Below are 16978 nucleotides of genomic sequence, written 5' to 3'. Positions count from 1 at the left end.
CATTTTCATAAAGAAGAAAAGGCATCCGAATTGGCTAGGAAGAAGTCAAACTTCCACTCTTAGCAGATGACATGATACTCTATGCAGAAAACCTGAAAGACTCCACCAAAAAATTGCTAGAACTAATACATGAATTCAGCAAAGTTGCAGGATACAAAATCAATGTACAGAAATCGGTTGCATTTCTGTACACCAGTAATGAAGCAACAGAAATAGAAATCGAGAAATTGATCCCATTTACAATTGCACCAAAACCCATAAGATACCCATTAATAAACCTAAGCAAAGAAGCAAAAGATCTGTACTCTGAAAATTAAGGAACACTTGTGAAAGAAACTGAAGACACAAAGAAATGAAAAAATATTCCATGCTCATGCACTGGAAGAACAAACATTGTTAAAATGTCCATACTATCCAAAGCAATCTACACATTTAATGCAATCCCTATCAAAGTACCAACAACATTTTTCACAGTGCTAAAACAAACAATTCTAAAACTTGTATGGAACCGCAAAAGACCCCAACCATCCAAAGTAATGTTGCAAAGAGAAAAAAAAGAAAAGAAAGAAAAAAAAAGCAAAATGGGAGGCATCACAATTCCAGATTTAAAGCTGTACTACAAAGCTGTAATCATCAAGACATTATGGTACTGGCACAAAAACAGACACATAGATCAATGGAACAGAACAGAAAACCCACAATGGGCCCACAACTGTATGGTCAACTAATCTTTGACAAAGCAGAAAAGAATAATCAATGGGAAAAAAGATAGTCTTTTCAGCAAATGGTGCTGGAAGAATGGACCACTTTCTAACACCATACACAAAAATAAATTGAAAATGGATGAAAGACCTAAATGTGAGACAGGAAACCATTAAAATCCTAGAGGAGAAAACAAATGGTGTTGGGAAAACTGGACAGTGACATGCAGAAGAATGAAACTGGATCACTTTCTTACACTATACACTAAAATTCAAAATGGATGAAAGATCTAAATATGAGAAAGGAAACAGTCTTGGAGGAGACACAAGTAGGAACCTCCCTGACCTCACCCGTAGCAAGGTCTTAGTACACACATCACCTGAGACAACAGAAACAAAAACAAAAATAAACTACTGGGCCTTCATCAAGATAAAAAGCTTCTGCACAGTGATGGAGACAATCAACAAAACTAAAAGGCAATTTACAGAATGGAACAAAATATTTGCAAATGATATACCTGATAAAGGCTTAGTAGCCAAAATGTATAAAGAACTTATAAAACTCAATAGCCAAAATAAATAATCCAGTTAAAAAATGGGCAGAAGACATAGACATTTTCCAAAGAAGACATCCAGATGGCCAACAGACACATGAAAAGATGCTCAACATCCCTCATCATCAGGGAAATACAAATCAAAATTACAATGAGGTACCACCTCATATCTGTCAGAATGGCTAAAATTAACAACATAAGAAACAACAGGTGTTGGTGAGGATGCAGAGAAAGGAGAACCCTCTTGCATTGTTGGTGGGAATGCAAACTGGTGCAGCCACTCTGGAAAACAGCATGGAGGTTCCTCAAAAGTTAAAAATAAAACTACCCTATGATCCACTATTTACGCTACTAGATATTTATCCAGAGAATACGAAAATAGGAATTCAAAGGGATACATGCACCTCTATCATCAACCAAGAGCCAAATTATGGAAAGAGCCCAAATGTCCACTGACTGATGAATGAATAAGGAAGATATGGGGTGTGTGTGTGTGCGTGTGCATATATATATATATATATATATATATATATATATATACACACACATATATATACATATACATATGCATACACATAAATATACATATATATATACACACACACCCCATATCTATATATAGCATATCTATATGTATATCTATATCTATATCTAGATAGATATAGATATAGATGATGATATAGATGATGATAGATAGATATAGATGATATAGATGATATAGATATATAGATATAGATTTAGATAGATATAGATATAGATATAGATATAGATATAGATATAGATATAGATATAGATATAGATATATACAGTGCAATATTACTCAGCCATTAAAAAAGAATGAATTCTTGCCATTTGCAACAAGACAGTATTATGCTAAGCAAAATAAGTCAGTCAGAGAAAGAAAAATACCATAGGATTTCACTCATATGTGGAACTTAAGAAACAAAACAAAGGATCACGGGTTAAAACAGAGAGAGGAAAACTAAGAAACAGACTCTTAACTATAAAGAACAAATTGATGGTTACCAAAGAGTAAGGTTACCAAAGGTGCGTACAGGACAAGTTAAATAGGTGATGAGGCCTGAGCGCTCTTGTGATCAGCACCAGGTGTTGCACGTAAGGGTTAAATCACTAAATTGTACAGCTTAACTAATATACTTTATGTTAAATAACCAGAATTTTTAAAAACCTTTAAAAAATAAAATATATTTGAAAAATCTAATTTGTTGATATTTTAATAAGTAAATATTTGGCCTAGAAATGTCTTGTGGAATGTTTAAATTTTATGTCTGTTTTTCATAGTATCTGGTTTTAACAGCTAATATGGTAATTTAGAAAATAGCGTTATTTTACTTTCAAAGCATAGCTATTATCTATAATTAATATCAAAAATGTGTTATAAAACATTTAAATACATCTTTGATGTCTGTCCTACAATAATAAGGCTTTTTAGGTATTCTTCCATTTTCAGACACTAAAATTGAACTAACCTCTGTAGTCTTCAACTTTTGTAGTTCATTTTCCAGCACCAATTTCTCCTCTAATAACACTTGGAAATTACTTTGCATTTCTTTGTATTTCTAAAAACAAAGAATATAATTTTAGTAATAATGAAAATCATACAGGGGCACCTGGGTGGCTCAGTAGGTTGAGTGCCAGACTTCAGCTCAGGTCAAGATCTCACTGTTCCTGAGTTCGAGCCCCATGTTGGACTCTGTGCTGACAATGCAGAGCCTGCTTTGGACTCTCTGTCTCTCTCTCTCCAAATGACAATGACTCTCTCTCTCTCCCCCTCCCTGTCAAAAATAAATAAATATTTTTTAAAAAGAAAATCATATGTTTCATCACAGAGAAGCTATTTGGGCACTTAATTATTAAAGTAAGATGGGGCGCCTGGGTGGCGCAGTCGGTTAAGCGTCCAACGTCAGCCAGGTCACGATCTCACCGTCCGTGAGTTTGAGCCCCGCGTCGGGCTCTGGGCTGATGGCTCAGAGCCTGGAGCCTGCTTCCGATTCTGTGTCTCCCTCTCTCTCTGCCCCTCCCCCGTTCATGCTCTGTCTCTCTCTGTCCCAAAAATAAATAAACGTTGAAAAAAAATTTTTTTTTAATTATTAAAGTAAGAAAGTCTCCATGAACTCATGAAATAATGAACCATTGATATTAATCTGCATAATGAACTACAATTGGGGCTGAAAGAGGCAAAGGAGCTAGAAGTAACAATAAATGGAAATGTAGAAGAACATGGGGTATTATAGTTCAATATTTTAGAAGTGAAGTATTTTTGAGTGACAATAAGGTCTAGTAAAATAAAAAAAGACAAAGCTTTCCAGCTCACATATACATAGAAATTTCTTGAATAAACTTAGGAAGCACTAAACCTTTATTGAAGATTATGCATCCTGACAATTTCTAGACTCTACTAATATTTTCACAGGCAGAGTGCAATTTCAAACTGAGAGTGCTATACTTACATCCTCTAACAAACCTTGATCATTCATAGCTCTGAAAAACAAACCAAAAATATCTGTAATGTATTATCATTTTATATTCATATTTTTATTTATGTAACATACTTATATATTTTCTTTGAAAAAGCTTAAAATAATATAAATAACGTTAGAACACACTTTGACCATTATTCCAAAAATCCAGTGCTCTCTCTAGAGATATTATTAGATTTCTGTGTATCTTTTCAGAACCTGTTCAATACATTTATATAATACTACATATATCTATTTGATTCTATAATTTTTGTTAGTAGGTTGGGTGACTGCCTTGTTTTCTTTTTCATGTAAATTACAGCAATGTATATATTGTCCTAAACTTATTATTTTCACTTCACACAATGTCTGAGATCTATTTATATTGGTACACATAGATGTATCTCACTCCTTTTAAGTACCACTTCTTATTCCATAGCAGGATTTAGCAAACTTTTTCTATAAAGAGCCAGATAGTAAATATTTTAGACTTTACAGGCCAGATGAACTGTCACCACTGCCCAACTCTGCAAAACCAGGCATAAATGATAGGTAAATGAAAGGACTTGGCTAGATTTGACTCATGGGCTGGAGTTTGCCAAAAACTGTTCCAAGGTATGGGTAAACTATAGATTTTTATTTTGGACAAATGAGTTACTTATTATAATCCAAATTTTTTAAAGCTTTAAGATATAATTAACATACCATACAATTCACTCATTTAAAGTATACAACTCAATGGTTTTTCATATATTCACCAAGTTGAGCAACTATTACCACTATTTAATTTTAGAACATTTTGATTACTTCAAAAAGAAACCCTGTACCAATTAGCAGTCACTCCCTATTCTTCCCAACACTGTCCCCAAACCTGGCAGGCACTAATCTAATTTCCTATATCTATAGATTTGTCTATTCTGGATATTTCATACAAATAAAATTATATGTGGTCTTTTGAAACTGGTTTATTACACTTACTGTACTGTTTTCAAGATTCATCCATGTTGTAGCATATATCAGTACTATGTTCCTTGGTATTGCCAAATATTATTCCATTGTACACATTTGATTTATCCATAATCAATATAGGCATTTAGATTATTTCCACTTTGGGGCTATTATGAATAATGCTACTATGAACATCCATGTACAAGTTTTTGCTTGTACATATGTTTTCCATCTCTCAGGTATAAACCTAGGAACAGAATTGCTGGGTCATATATTGACATTGTATTTAACATTTTAAGGAACTGACAAACTGGTTTCCATAGCAGACACACCACTTCAGTTCCCACCAGCAACGTATAAGGGTCCCAATTTCTCTAAATCCTTGCCAACAATTGTTATTGTCATCTTTTTTTATTACAGCCATCCTAATCGATGTGAAGTGGTATATCATTGTAATTTTTATTTGAAATTCCCTAAAGGCTAATGATGTTCAGCATCACTTCATGTGCTTATCAGCCATTAGTATATCTTGCTTCAGAAAATGTCTTTTCAGATTATTTGTCCATTTTTAAATTGTGTTATTTATCTTCTTATTATGCAGGTATAAGAATTCTTTATATACTCTGGATACAAGTTCCTTATCAAATATATGATTTGCGAATAGTTTTCACATTCTAGGTGTTGTCTTTTCATATGCTTAATGTATCATTTGCAGTACAAAGGTTTTTAATTTTATGAAAGTCAACTTATCTATTTTCTTCTCTTTTTTTGGTTGTACTTTTGGTGTCCTATTTAAAAAACCATTACATTACTCAATGTCACAAAGATTTATTCCTGTGTTTCTTCTAAAAGGCTCTTTTGCATATAGATATCCAGTTGCCCAAGTACTAATTATTAAAAAGACTATCCTTTCCACAAATGATATATCCAATAAAGGATTAATATTCAAAATATATAAAGAACTTATACAAGTCAACACCAAAAAATATATAATCTGATTTTAAAATGGGCAAAGTACATGAATGACATTTTTCCAAAGACATAAGCATAGAAAACTGACACATGAAAAGATGTTCAACATCACTAATCATCAGGGAAATGGAAATCAAAACCACGATTAGATATCACCTCACATCTGTTAGAATGGCTAAAATCAAAAACACAAGAAATAACAAGTGCTGATGAGGATGTAGAGAAAAAAAAAACCCTTGTGTACTTTTGGTGGAATGCAAGCTGATGTAGCCACTGTGGAAAACAGTATGGAGATTCCTCAAAAAATTAAAAATAGAGCTATCTTACAATCCAGTAATTACACTACTGGGTATTTAACCAAAGAATACACAAATACTAATTTGAATAGTAGATGCACCCCTATATTTATTGCAGCATTATTTACAATAGCCAAACTATGAAAGTAGCAAAGTCTCTATCAATAGATAAATTGATAAAGAAGACATTTGTATATGTACATATACACACATACAGTGGATTATTCAGCCATATAAAGAATGAAATCCTGCCATTTGCAACAACATGGATCTAGAAGGTACAGTGTTAAGTGAAAGTCAAAGACAGATACCATATGATTTTACTCATGTGGAATTTAAGAAACAAAATAAATAAACAAAGGGAAAAAAGAGAAAGAAACAAACCAAGAAACAAACCCCTAAATATAGAGAATAAATTGGTGGTTACCAGAGAGGAGGTGGGTGGGTAAATGGCTGAAATAAAGGGGATTAAGAGTACCCCGAGTAATGTATAGAATTACTGAATCATTATATTGTACACCTGAAACTAATATAACACTGTATTTTTATTATACTTGAATAAAAAATTAAAATTAAAATATTTTTTTGGCACAAAAACAGACACATAGACCAATGGAATAGAATAGAAACTCCAGAACTAGACCCACAAACGTATGGCCAACTCATCTTTGACAAAGCAGGAAAGAACATCCAATGGAAAAAAGACAGTCTCTTTAACAAATGGTGCTGGGAGAACTGGACAGCAACATGCAAAAGGTTGAAACTAACCACTTTATCACACCATTCACAAAAATAAACTCAAAATGGATAAAGGACCTAAATGTGAGACAGGAAACCATCAAAACCTTAGAGGAGAAAGCAGGAAAAGACCTCTCTGACCTCGACCTCAGCCGTAGCAATCTCTTACTCGACACATCCCCAAAGGCAAGGGAATTAAAAGCAAAAGTGAAGTACTGGGACCTTATGAAGATAAAAAGCTTCTGCACAGCAAAGGAAACAACCAACAAAACTAAAAGGCAACCAACGGAATGGGAAAAGATATTTGCAAATGACATATCGGACAAAGGGCTAGTATCCAAAATCTATAAAGAGCTCACCAAACTCCACACCCGAAAAACAAAGAACCCAGTGAAGAAATGGGCAGAAAACATGAATAGACACTTCTGTAAAGAAGACATCCAGATGGCCAACAGGCACATGAAAAGATGTTCAGCGTCGCTCCTTATCAGGGAAATACAAATCAAAACCACACTCAGGTATCACCTCACGCCAGTCAGAGTGGCCAAAATGAACAAATCAGGAGACTATAGATGCTGGAGAGGATGTGGAGAAACGGGAACCCTCTTGCACTGTTGGTGGGAATGCAAATTGGTGCAGCCGCTCTGGAAAGCAGTGTGGAGGTTCCTCAGAAAATTAAAAATAGACCTACCCTATGAGCCAGCAATAGCACTGCTAGGAATTTATCCAAGGGATACAGGAGTACTGATGCATAGGGGCACTTGTACCCCAATGTTCATAGCAGCACTCTCAACAATAGCCAAATTATGGAAAGAGCCTAAATGTCCATCAACTGATGAATGGATAAAGAAATTGTGGTTTATATACACAATGGAATTCTATGTGGCAATGAGAAAGAATGAAATCTAGCCTTTTGTAGCAACGTGGATGGAACTGGAGAGTGTGATGCTAAGTGAAATAAGCCATACAGAGAAAGACAGATACCATATGGTTTCACTCTTAGGTGGATCCTGAGAAACTTAACAGGAACCCATGGGGGAGGGGAAGGAAAAAAAAAAAAAAGAGGTTAGAGTGCAAGAGAACCAAAGCATAAGATACTGTTAAAAACTGAGAACAAACTGAGGGTTGATGGGGGGTGGGAGGGAGGAGAGGGTGGGTGATGGGTATTGAGGAGAGCACCTTTTGGGATGAGCACTGGGTGTTGTATGGGAACCAATTTGTCAATAAATTTCATATTAATAAATAAATAAATAAATAAATAAATAAATAAAATATTTTTAAAAAACTATTAAAAAATTAATTGACCATAAAGGTAAGGGTTTATTTCTGGACATTCAAGTTTATTCCATTGATGTATGTAGGTATAACTTTATGCCAGTACCACATTGTCTTGATTACTACAGCCCTGTATTAAGTTTTAAAATTAGTTAAATGTGAATCCTTCAACTTTGTTCTTCTTAAGATTTCTTTGGTCCTTCTGGATTCCTTGTATTTCCACATGAATTTTAGGATCAGCTTGTCAGTTCATGCAATAAGAAAGCTGGCATTTTGAAAGAGATTGCATTGAATCTCTAGATCAGTTTGGGGAACACTGCCATTTTAAGATTATTAAGTCTAACAGTCCATGAAAATGGAATGTCTATCCATTTAACTAGGTCTTCTTTAAGTTCTTTCAATGATGTTTTGTAGTTTTCAGTGCACAAGTCCTACACTTCTTTTGTTAAATTCATTCTTGTTGTCTTTGGTGGTATTTTAAATGGATTTTTTCTTAATTTCACTTTTGGAATGTTCATCTTTAGTGTATTAGATTCCTGGGGCTGCTGTAACAAAGTATCACAATCTGAGTAACTTAAAACTACAAATATTTTATGCTCTCACAGTTCTGGAGACTACAAATCTAAAATTCAGTTCTTAGGGCCATGCTCCTTCTAGAACCTCTAGAGGAGAATCCTTGCTTGCCTCTTTCAGCTCCTAGTAGTGCCTGGTATTCTCCGGATTGTAGTAGCACAAATCCAATCTCTGCCTCCGTAACTTCTTCCCTCTTTCTATACTGTCTTCTCCAATTATTACAAGGATACCAGTCATATTGGATTAAGGGCCCATCCTACCCCAGTATGACCTCATCTTAACTAATTATGTCTACAATGACCCTATTTAAAAATACGTTCAGGGGCACCCTGGTGGTTCAGTCAGTTGAGCATCCTACTCTTGGTTTCAGCTCAGGTCATGATCTCACAGTTGGTGAGTTTCAGCTCCACGTCAGGTTCTGTGCTGATAGTGTGGAGCCTGCTTGGGATTCTCTCTCTCCCTCTCTCTGACCCTCCCCTGCTAACTCTCTCTGTCTCTCTCTCAAAACTAAATAAATTTTAAAAATTAATTAATTAGTTAATTAATTAAATCAATATGAGGTGCTGGGAGTTAGAGCTTCAACATAATTTTGGCGGGGGGAGCAATTCAACCCATAACAGTTAGTATATAGAAATACAATTGATTTTTATTTATGAATCTGGTGTAATGCAAAAGATGAATTCATTTGTTTCTTCAAATTGTTTTTAGCAGATCCCTTAAGATTTTCTAAACACAAGATCATGACATCTACAAAAGTAGTTTTACTTCTTCTTTCCCAATATGAACACCTTTCCTTGTCTTCTCTAATTGCCCTGGATAGAACTTGTACTACAATGATGAATAGATGTGGTGAGATGTCCTGTCTTGTTCCTGATCTTAGAATTTATTAAGTCCTTCACCATTAAGTATAGTGTTAGCTATGGGTTTTGGTAGTAGTTAGCCTAGATCAGATTAAGGAAGCACTCTTCTGTTCCTAGTTTGTGAAGTATTCCTATCATGAAATGCTTGGATTTTGTCAAATGCTTTTACTTTGTCTAGTAAGCTGATCATGTGATCTTTTTTCTCCTTCATTCAATCAGTATTGGGTATTACATTAATTGATATTTGCATTTAAAACCAACTTTACATTCCTGGGATAAATTCTACTTGCTTGTGGTGTGTAATCCATTTTATATAATACTGGATTCAATTTGCTAGTGTTTTGCTGAGAACTTTGGCATTCATATTCACAACATATTGGTCTACAGTTTTATTTTCTTTTTTTTTTTTATTAAATTTTTTTTTTCAACATTTATTTATTTTTGGGACAGAGAGAGACAGAGCATGAACGGGGGAGGGGCAGAGAGAGAGGGAGACACAGAATCGGAAACAGGCTCCAGGCTCTGAGCCATCAGCCCAGAGCCTGACGCGGGGCTCGAACTCACGGACTGCGAGATCGTGACCTGGCTGAAGTCGGACGCTTAACCGACTGCGCCACCCAGGCGCCCCTACAGTTTTATTTTCTTGTGATAGTATTGTCTGATTTTGATGTTACAGTAATACTCTAGTAATTAGAATATAATAACATTCTTGTCTCACAAAATAAGTTAAGTGTTAACTCCTCTCCTACTTTTTGGAAAAGCTTGTGAAGGGATGGTATTAATTCTTCTTTAAATATTTGCTAGTATTCACCACTGAAGCCCTTTGGCTTGAGCATTTCTTGGTGGAAACTAAATTAAGTACTAATTAATTCTTTTCACTTGTTAAAGTTCCATTCAGATTTTCAAGTTCTTCTTGAATCAATTTAGTTTGTGTCCTTCTAGAAATTTGTCCATATTATGTAAGTTATTTAATTTGTTGTCATACAGTTGTTTATAGTATTCTCATATAATCCTTTTATCATAGATTATTGGGCCATACTCCTACTAACAAAAATTGGAATTCTATTTTTTTGCTATTGTCACAAGCATATGATAAGTTCCTTTTTACATATGTCTCCTTGAACATATTCCTTTGTCTAAGATAGATTTAAAACTCTATTTTTTAAGTAAATTTTGCTAAATTGTCCTGGAAAATGGGCAATTCCTATTGTACTGATTTTTTAAAAGTATTCATTGTACTACATCTCCATCAAGATTTGCTATAGGAAAATGTTTACTTGTTGTTAAACCAATGGCAAAAAAAATACATCACTGCTGTTTTGCTTTGTATTTCATTAATCACAAGTCAGACTGAGTATCCCCTAAAACATTTATTGGCCACTTTTTTTTTGTTTCTTCCTTAAATTATCTATAAGCTTTGCCTATTTTTTTTAAGGTTATTTATTTTAAGAGAAAGAGAGAGACACCATGAGTGGGGGAGGGGCAGAGACACAGGGAGAGAGAGAAAATCCCAAGCAAGTTCCACACCATCAACACAGAGTCCAATGTGGGGCTCGAACCCATGAAACCATGAGCAGAAACCAGAGTCCAAGGCTTAACGACTGAGCCACCCCAGGTGCCCCTGCTTTGCCTATTTTTTAGGGTTTTTTGCCTTTTTTAAGAATTATATATTCCTATTATCACTCCACTCTATTGTACATGCACAAATATTTTCTCACAGTTCACTGCTTATCTTTTAACTTTGATTCCTTTTGAATAAGATGTTTTTAATTTTGATAGAGTAAAATGCCTTCCCTATATGTACGGTTTTGTTTTCTTACATTTAGGGCTGTAATCAACATTAGATTCAGTTTTTTGAAGGTGTGAAGAAAAAAGCTGTCATTATGTTTGGGCCAAATGGATACTTTTACCTTGCCAGTGCTCTGCCTGGACACTATGACTCCTCCTCCTTTGATTTAACTACAACTACCTGTGATACATGTACGGGGCTACAGCTTGAAAAGCAAGACAGTCTACTACCCTTACTTCTGACCCCTATGTCTCATTAGAAAGAAAACCTCATGATGGATTTCTTAATGGGCCTATTTGCCTTCAGGACCACACATGATCCTGGCGATGGGCAATGTTCTCACCAATGTTGACATCCGCAACACTGGACCCCAGCTCTCAGCACTCTGTTCACCAAAGAGGTATTATGCCTTCACAAACCGTCCTATTATCCAATCTCTAATTGGAATCCCAATTTTTCCCATAATTGAAGAAAGAACTTTTCAAGGTCCACTGAGTCTATGCTTGCTTTTTCCCTTCCCAATATCCACAGACCAACACCTAGATAGTGAAGTGACCAGACCCTGAAGAATAAGTCTATTAGCTTCCCAAAAGACCAGGATAATTGCCCTGTCATGCTAGTGTATAATTCACACACAATAATGAAATACACTCCTTTTTCCTATGTTATCCTATATTAACATGCTCATCACTGAGCACCTCAGTAGCCCCCGCCTCCGTTTTCTGGGAACTACCAGAATCAATATACCCCTCTGAATCAATATAATTTCTGAGAGAGCTCATAGGACCATAAGTCTTTAGCTACAGTTGATTGGTCAGTTCAGAAATAGGAACCTGTCTCCAAGTTGCACCAATGATTTTCTCACCTAGGACTTTTAGATTTGGAAAATCCAAATACTATCTTTCAGAGTGACTGAAAGACTAAACGTTAGGAATTGCCAGCAATCATGGATTCCCACCTATAGGCAAAAAATAAACAAAAAAGAAAATAGAAAGAAACAAGAGATATGCACTAGAAGAAAATGAAGCTCATGTAAAGAGGAAAAAACAGTATCTTCAAAGTGTTCAAGTTCTGGTTTATAACTGTTTCTGAGATTGAGCCATAGTGCTGTTGTGAGGTTCAGTAAGTCTTTTGCTCGGACTAATCTGAGTTGGGATTTTGTCCCAAGCACTCAGTCACATGGTAGAAGTTCAACAGAGAATGTTCTAAAAGTTTTAGTATAGTTTTAGCTTTAATGACCTCAGAAATATAAATGCTACAGACTTACAAAAAAATTAAACCTTTGAAAGTTTAATTATTTCCATTTCTTTAATATACTTAGTTTTGTGAACTTTGAACAATAAATTAATTTGTTGCAGTCCCTCTGAATATGGAAAATGCTGACCTAAACAAAAAACTTTAACTGAAAAAAAAGTTTAATTATTATTCAGAATTTTTAAATAAGTGTGAAAGAAACATATATAATCAAATTTCAAAATGTTTTTTGAACAATTGTATCATTATAGTTCTGAAGTTATTAAAGTTTAAACTATGCTAAGACTTTTGCCACACCCTATATTTAACAGAATTTTCAAGGATGTGACTGTAACAAGTTGTTAAAGGAAGCGTTTACAGAGATCCTAAACTCCCAGTAATAGTAATAGGTGAGGCAGATGACCATTTGCACTTTAAAAAAGTTGGCAGCCAAGAAAGTACACTAAAACCTTTCACTGATGTAGACAATATAAAAGGGTTAGCAAAGAAGATTTAGAAAGGGTATTTCTCTGCAGGTAGCTATTGGGTGTCTTGAGCCATATCCAGACCCTTGAGAGGAGAGTATGTTTGCCCTGATCTCAAGCCTAGTGAGAGACACTATAAGAAGAATGCTTAGAAAATTTGGTATGTGTTATCTGTAATTATGGCAAAAGAAGGCAGTGACAGTCAAGTAAGACTTTTCCTATATACATTACCTTTATTTCCTCTCTTCCCAAACACATGGAGAACAGAAACTGTAATTAGTTAGTCAGAAAGGAGGTAATGAAAAAGAAAAGCTAATCATAACCCCCAGGAGGCACCAGCTGGGATACTGGGTGAGGGGAAAGGGAGAAAAGTCTTAACTTTGAATAAAAATTAAAATATTGACTGTAATATTTGACATAGAATTTTAATTTCCCAATTTGTACAGTGTTTCTAAATTAAATTTAAATTAATTATTAGTTAAAAGTGATCAAAAAAGTCATGGTCCTACCTCAGTTTTTGTCCTGGAGCAGGAGGAAAATGAGCCCCAATTAGCAAATATAAATGAACCCAAAGTGTCCAAATAAAATTTCCTTTGTGATTTCATTCTACAAGACATGCTTTTTCAACATACCAATTTTGTAACTAATATAATCTTAGCCACCTGAAAGAACTATAGGTAATCCACAGTGACTATTTCTGGTTCCTCATATACGTGAAATCATGTAACTTTGCCTTGTTGTGACTGGGTTATTTTACTAAGTATAATGTCCTCAAGGTTCATTCATGTTGTACCATATGTCAGAATTTCTTTCTTTTTAAGACTAAAAAATATCCCATTGTATGTATATATCACATTTTATTTATCTATTTACCTGTTGGACACTTGGGTTGCTTCCACCCTTTGCTATTGTAAATAATGCTACAGTAAACATGGATGTGTAAATACCTTTGAGACCCTGATTTCAATTTTGCAGGGCATATATCTAGAAATGAAATTACTGGATCATAGGGTAATTGTACTTTAATTTTTTTTTTAGAAACTGACATACTGTTTTCTATTGTGGCTATACAATTTGAAATTCTACATGATTATAATTAAAAATTTTTTAATTATACATATCAAAAAAGTTTATATAAGAACACCAAACTTTTTTAACAATCTTGTTTCCAATTTTTTAAAATAAATGTATACTCATTTTCATAATTAGGAAAAGGAGTTATTTTAAAAGCTTACCTCTCCAACATATGTGACTGTTTTTCAAACATTTTCAACATGACATTCAATCGGTTAGTCAGTGAACAAGCAGTTTCTATTGTGAAAAAAAGGGAAAACATTCAAAGGTATTACAAATGGCTGAATTTATACCTCTACGCTGATATAAATCACTGCTATATGTGTGAGAACTAGACAAACATGAAGACACAGCAAAGTCACAAGTGTATCCAAAGAACAAAATGCTTATGATAAAAATAGTTTCCATTTTATTAAATACCCAATATGTCACTTTGCTACTTTACATTCTTTTAATCTTCAAAATAACCAAAAAAGAAGATATTCTTACCATTTTCAAATAAATAAATTGAGCCTCAGAGAGGTTAAAGCTATGATCAAAACTATGCATCTATTAAGTGACAAAATTAGATTGAGGTCAATGTGTGTGTGAACTCCTTATAACATTGCATATAAGAGGACTCTAAGATTCTAAGAAAAAACTGCTTTGGATGATGCTGCTAAATCAATAAGGTCTATGGGAAGACCCTAACAAGCCTGTTAAGTTTTCCACCTGAATCAAATAACTGAAAAGTTTAACTAAAATGCTACTTAAAAAGAAACCAGCATAATGAGAATCCATATAATCAATGAACTCTCAGGGTAATAATACAAGATTCTTCAATCTTGTGACAAAAAGCATATGAGAGAGGACAGTCCCTTCATTAAGTTTGCTGCTAGGTAAACCAAACATAAAATAAATATACACGGATAATGTTAAATAATATGGAAGCATTCCACAGTTCCTAAGTATCAGTTATATTTACTTCTATTCCACACGCCAAAATAGTGGTATAGAGAAATATAATAAATGTTTAGGAGCTGAGAAGAGAAAGGAGAAGGATAGAGATCAGCTGAGTCTTAAGGAAGGGACAGACCTTAATTAGTAGGAAGACAGGCAAACATCAGAAGTAAAGATAGGAAAGGTAGAAATGTGCGACATATATCATGGGAACCAACTAAGTCAAATATACAAAGAAAACAAGTAAATCAGAAACTGCTTTAGGAGGATCAATACTCCTTAAATATTCAAAGGGTATACTGAAAGAAGTTAACTTTTGAAGAACCAAATTTAGAATTTTTTATAGGCAAGGGAGAATAACATAAAATGTTTCTGTAAAATATTATACCATATCACCTTTTTTAACTTTATTTATTTGAGAGAGACAGACAGCGTGCAAGCAGGGGAAGAGCAGAGAGAAAGGGAGAGAGAATCCCAAGCAGGCTCCACACTGTCAGCACAGAGCTCGACACGGGACTGAAACCCATGAACTGTGAGATCATGATCTGAGCCAAAATCAACAAGAGTTGGATGCTCAACCGGCTGAGCCACCCAGGTGCCCCTACCATATGACTTTTTAAGGTTAATTTGCTAATAGCATAGGGTGTGATGTAAAATTATGCCCTGGATATAGTAAAGGATTATAAAGAACACAAACTGTTATTTCCATCACACTTCACAAGAGGGAGAATAGGCCCTGCTATGGGCCAATATTCATCTGTTCAAACTCTAATCTCCAATATGATGAGACTTGGAGGTGGGGCCTCTGAGAGGTAATTAAATCAGTAGGCATATGAGATATAAGAGACAACAGAGTCTGCTTACTTTCTCTACTCTTCCATCATTTGAGGATACAGCAAGAAAAGAGCCATCTGCAAACCAAGAAGAAGGCTTTCACCAGAACTCAACCATACTGGAACACCTGAACACTTCTCAGCCTTCAGAATCATGAGAAATAAATTTCTGTTGTTTATGCCACTCAATCTGTAGTATTTTGTTAGAGCAGTCCAAACTAAGACAGGCCCCCATCTGTGACTCTACTAATTTCTACCCAGGAATTTCTACCCAGTATCATAGAATCTATGGATGGTAATAGTATGTTTCCATTACCAGGTGGAATAGCTTGAGTAATCAACCAATTGTTATTCTTCAAGTTCTTATTGTGAATAATTTGAAAACCAAAAAAAAAAAAAATCAGGAAACCCATTTCTTTTATTTTTTAGATTTTTTTTATTTTTAATAATAATAATCTCTACACCCAATGTGGGGCTTAGACTCACAACCCCAAGATCAGGAGTTGCATGCTCTACTGACTGAGCCAGCCAGTCACCTCCATTTCTAAGTCTTACTGACATGCTCCGGTGAAGATCCTCTTCCTGAGAAGAGTACCCTGGTTAACAAGGTGGCCTGTGAGGTAAGCTTGAGGTAGTTAAAATGGTAACAGGAGATTTAGCTGCATATTGTGGAGGAAGGGGGACTCCTTTTATCTTTTTTATAAAAGCTGTTGTATCTTATTAATGAATTGATAAAAATTATTAATATTTAATGAATATCACTTATCAATGGATAGTTTTTTTCCTCTTTGGATGAGTTCTAAGAGATAGCATCTAGGATTCATATACATAGATGGATTATAAAAATGGGGTAAAATATAAATTAAAATGCTTTTATCTTGTATCCCCTTAAATCTCAAGGAAAAAGTCTCTAAGAGTTTATGTAAAGCTATTCTTTTCAAATGCTATTCTATTTTTTAAAGTTTTAAAAAATATTTATTTTTTAAAAAAGTTTTTCTATTTAAAAGCCATTGCTATGAATGGACCATAATTCATTTAGCCAGTCCTAAAAATGCATGTTGTTTCCATGTTTATGTTTATACAAATATGCTAACAGGAGTTACTCCCCATAGAAAAAGAAATATAGGAATTACCTATATGAACATCTATGGGAGAATTATAAATTAATACATAACCATAAAATAGAATGCTATAGTGCTGGTGGGAAAGCAAACTGGTGCAGCCACTG

The 16978-nt window shown here is 34.5% G+C and overlaps 1 protein-coding gene across 1 annotated transcript in view; it reads right to left on the bottom strand.

The window, feature by feature from the left end:
* Positions 1-16978, bottom strand: part of CCDC7 (coiled-coil domain containing 7) — a 407709-nt gene that overhangs the window by 334701 nt on the left and 56030 nt on the right. Inside the window, 3 exon segments of the mRNA XM_045062653.1 lie at positions 2746-2835; positions 3727-3757; positions 14140-14215. Coding sequence (XP_044918588.1) covers positions 2746-2835; positions 3727-3757; positions 14140-14215 — 197 coding nt within the window.

This window comes from Felis catus, chromosome B4 (genome assembly GCF_018350175.1).
Source record: "Felis catus isolate Fca126 chromosome B4, F.catus_Fca126_mat1.0, whole genome shotgun sequence".
NCBI lineage: Eukaryota > Metazoa > Chordata > Mammalia > Carnivora > Felidae > Felis > Felis catus.
Note: the sequence above shows the minus strand (reverse complement) of the source record. Positions and strands in the feature narration are given on the sequence as shown.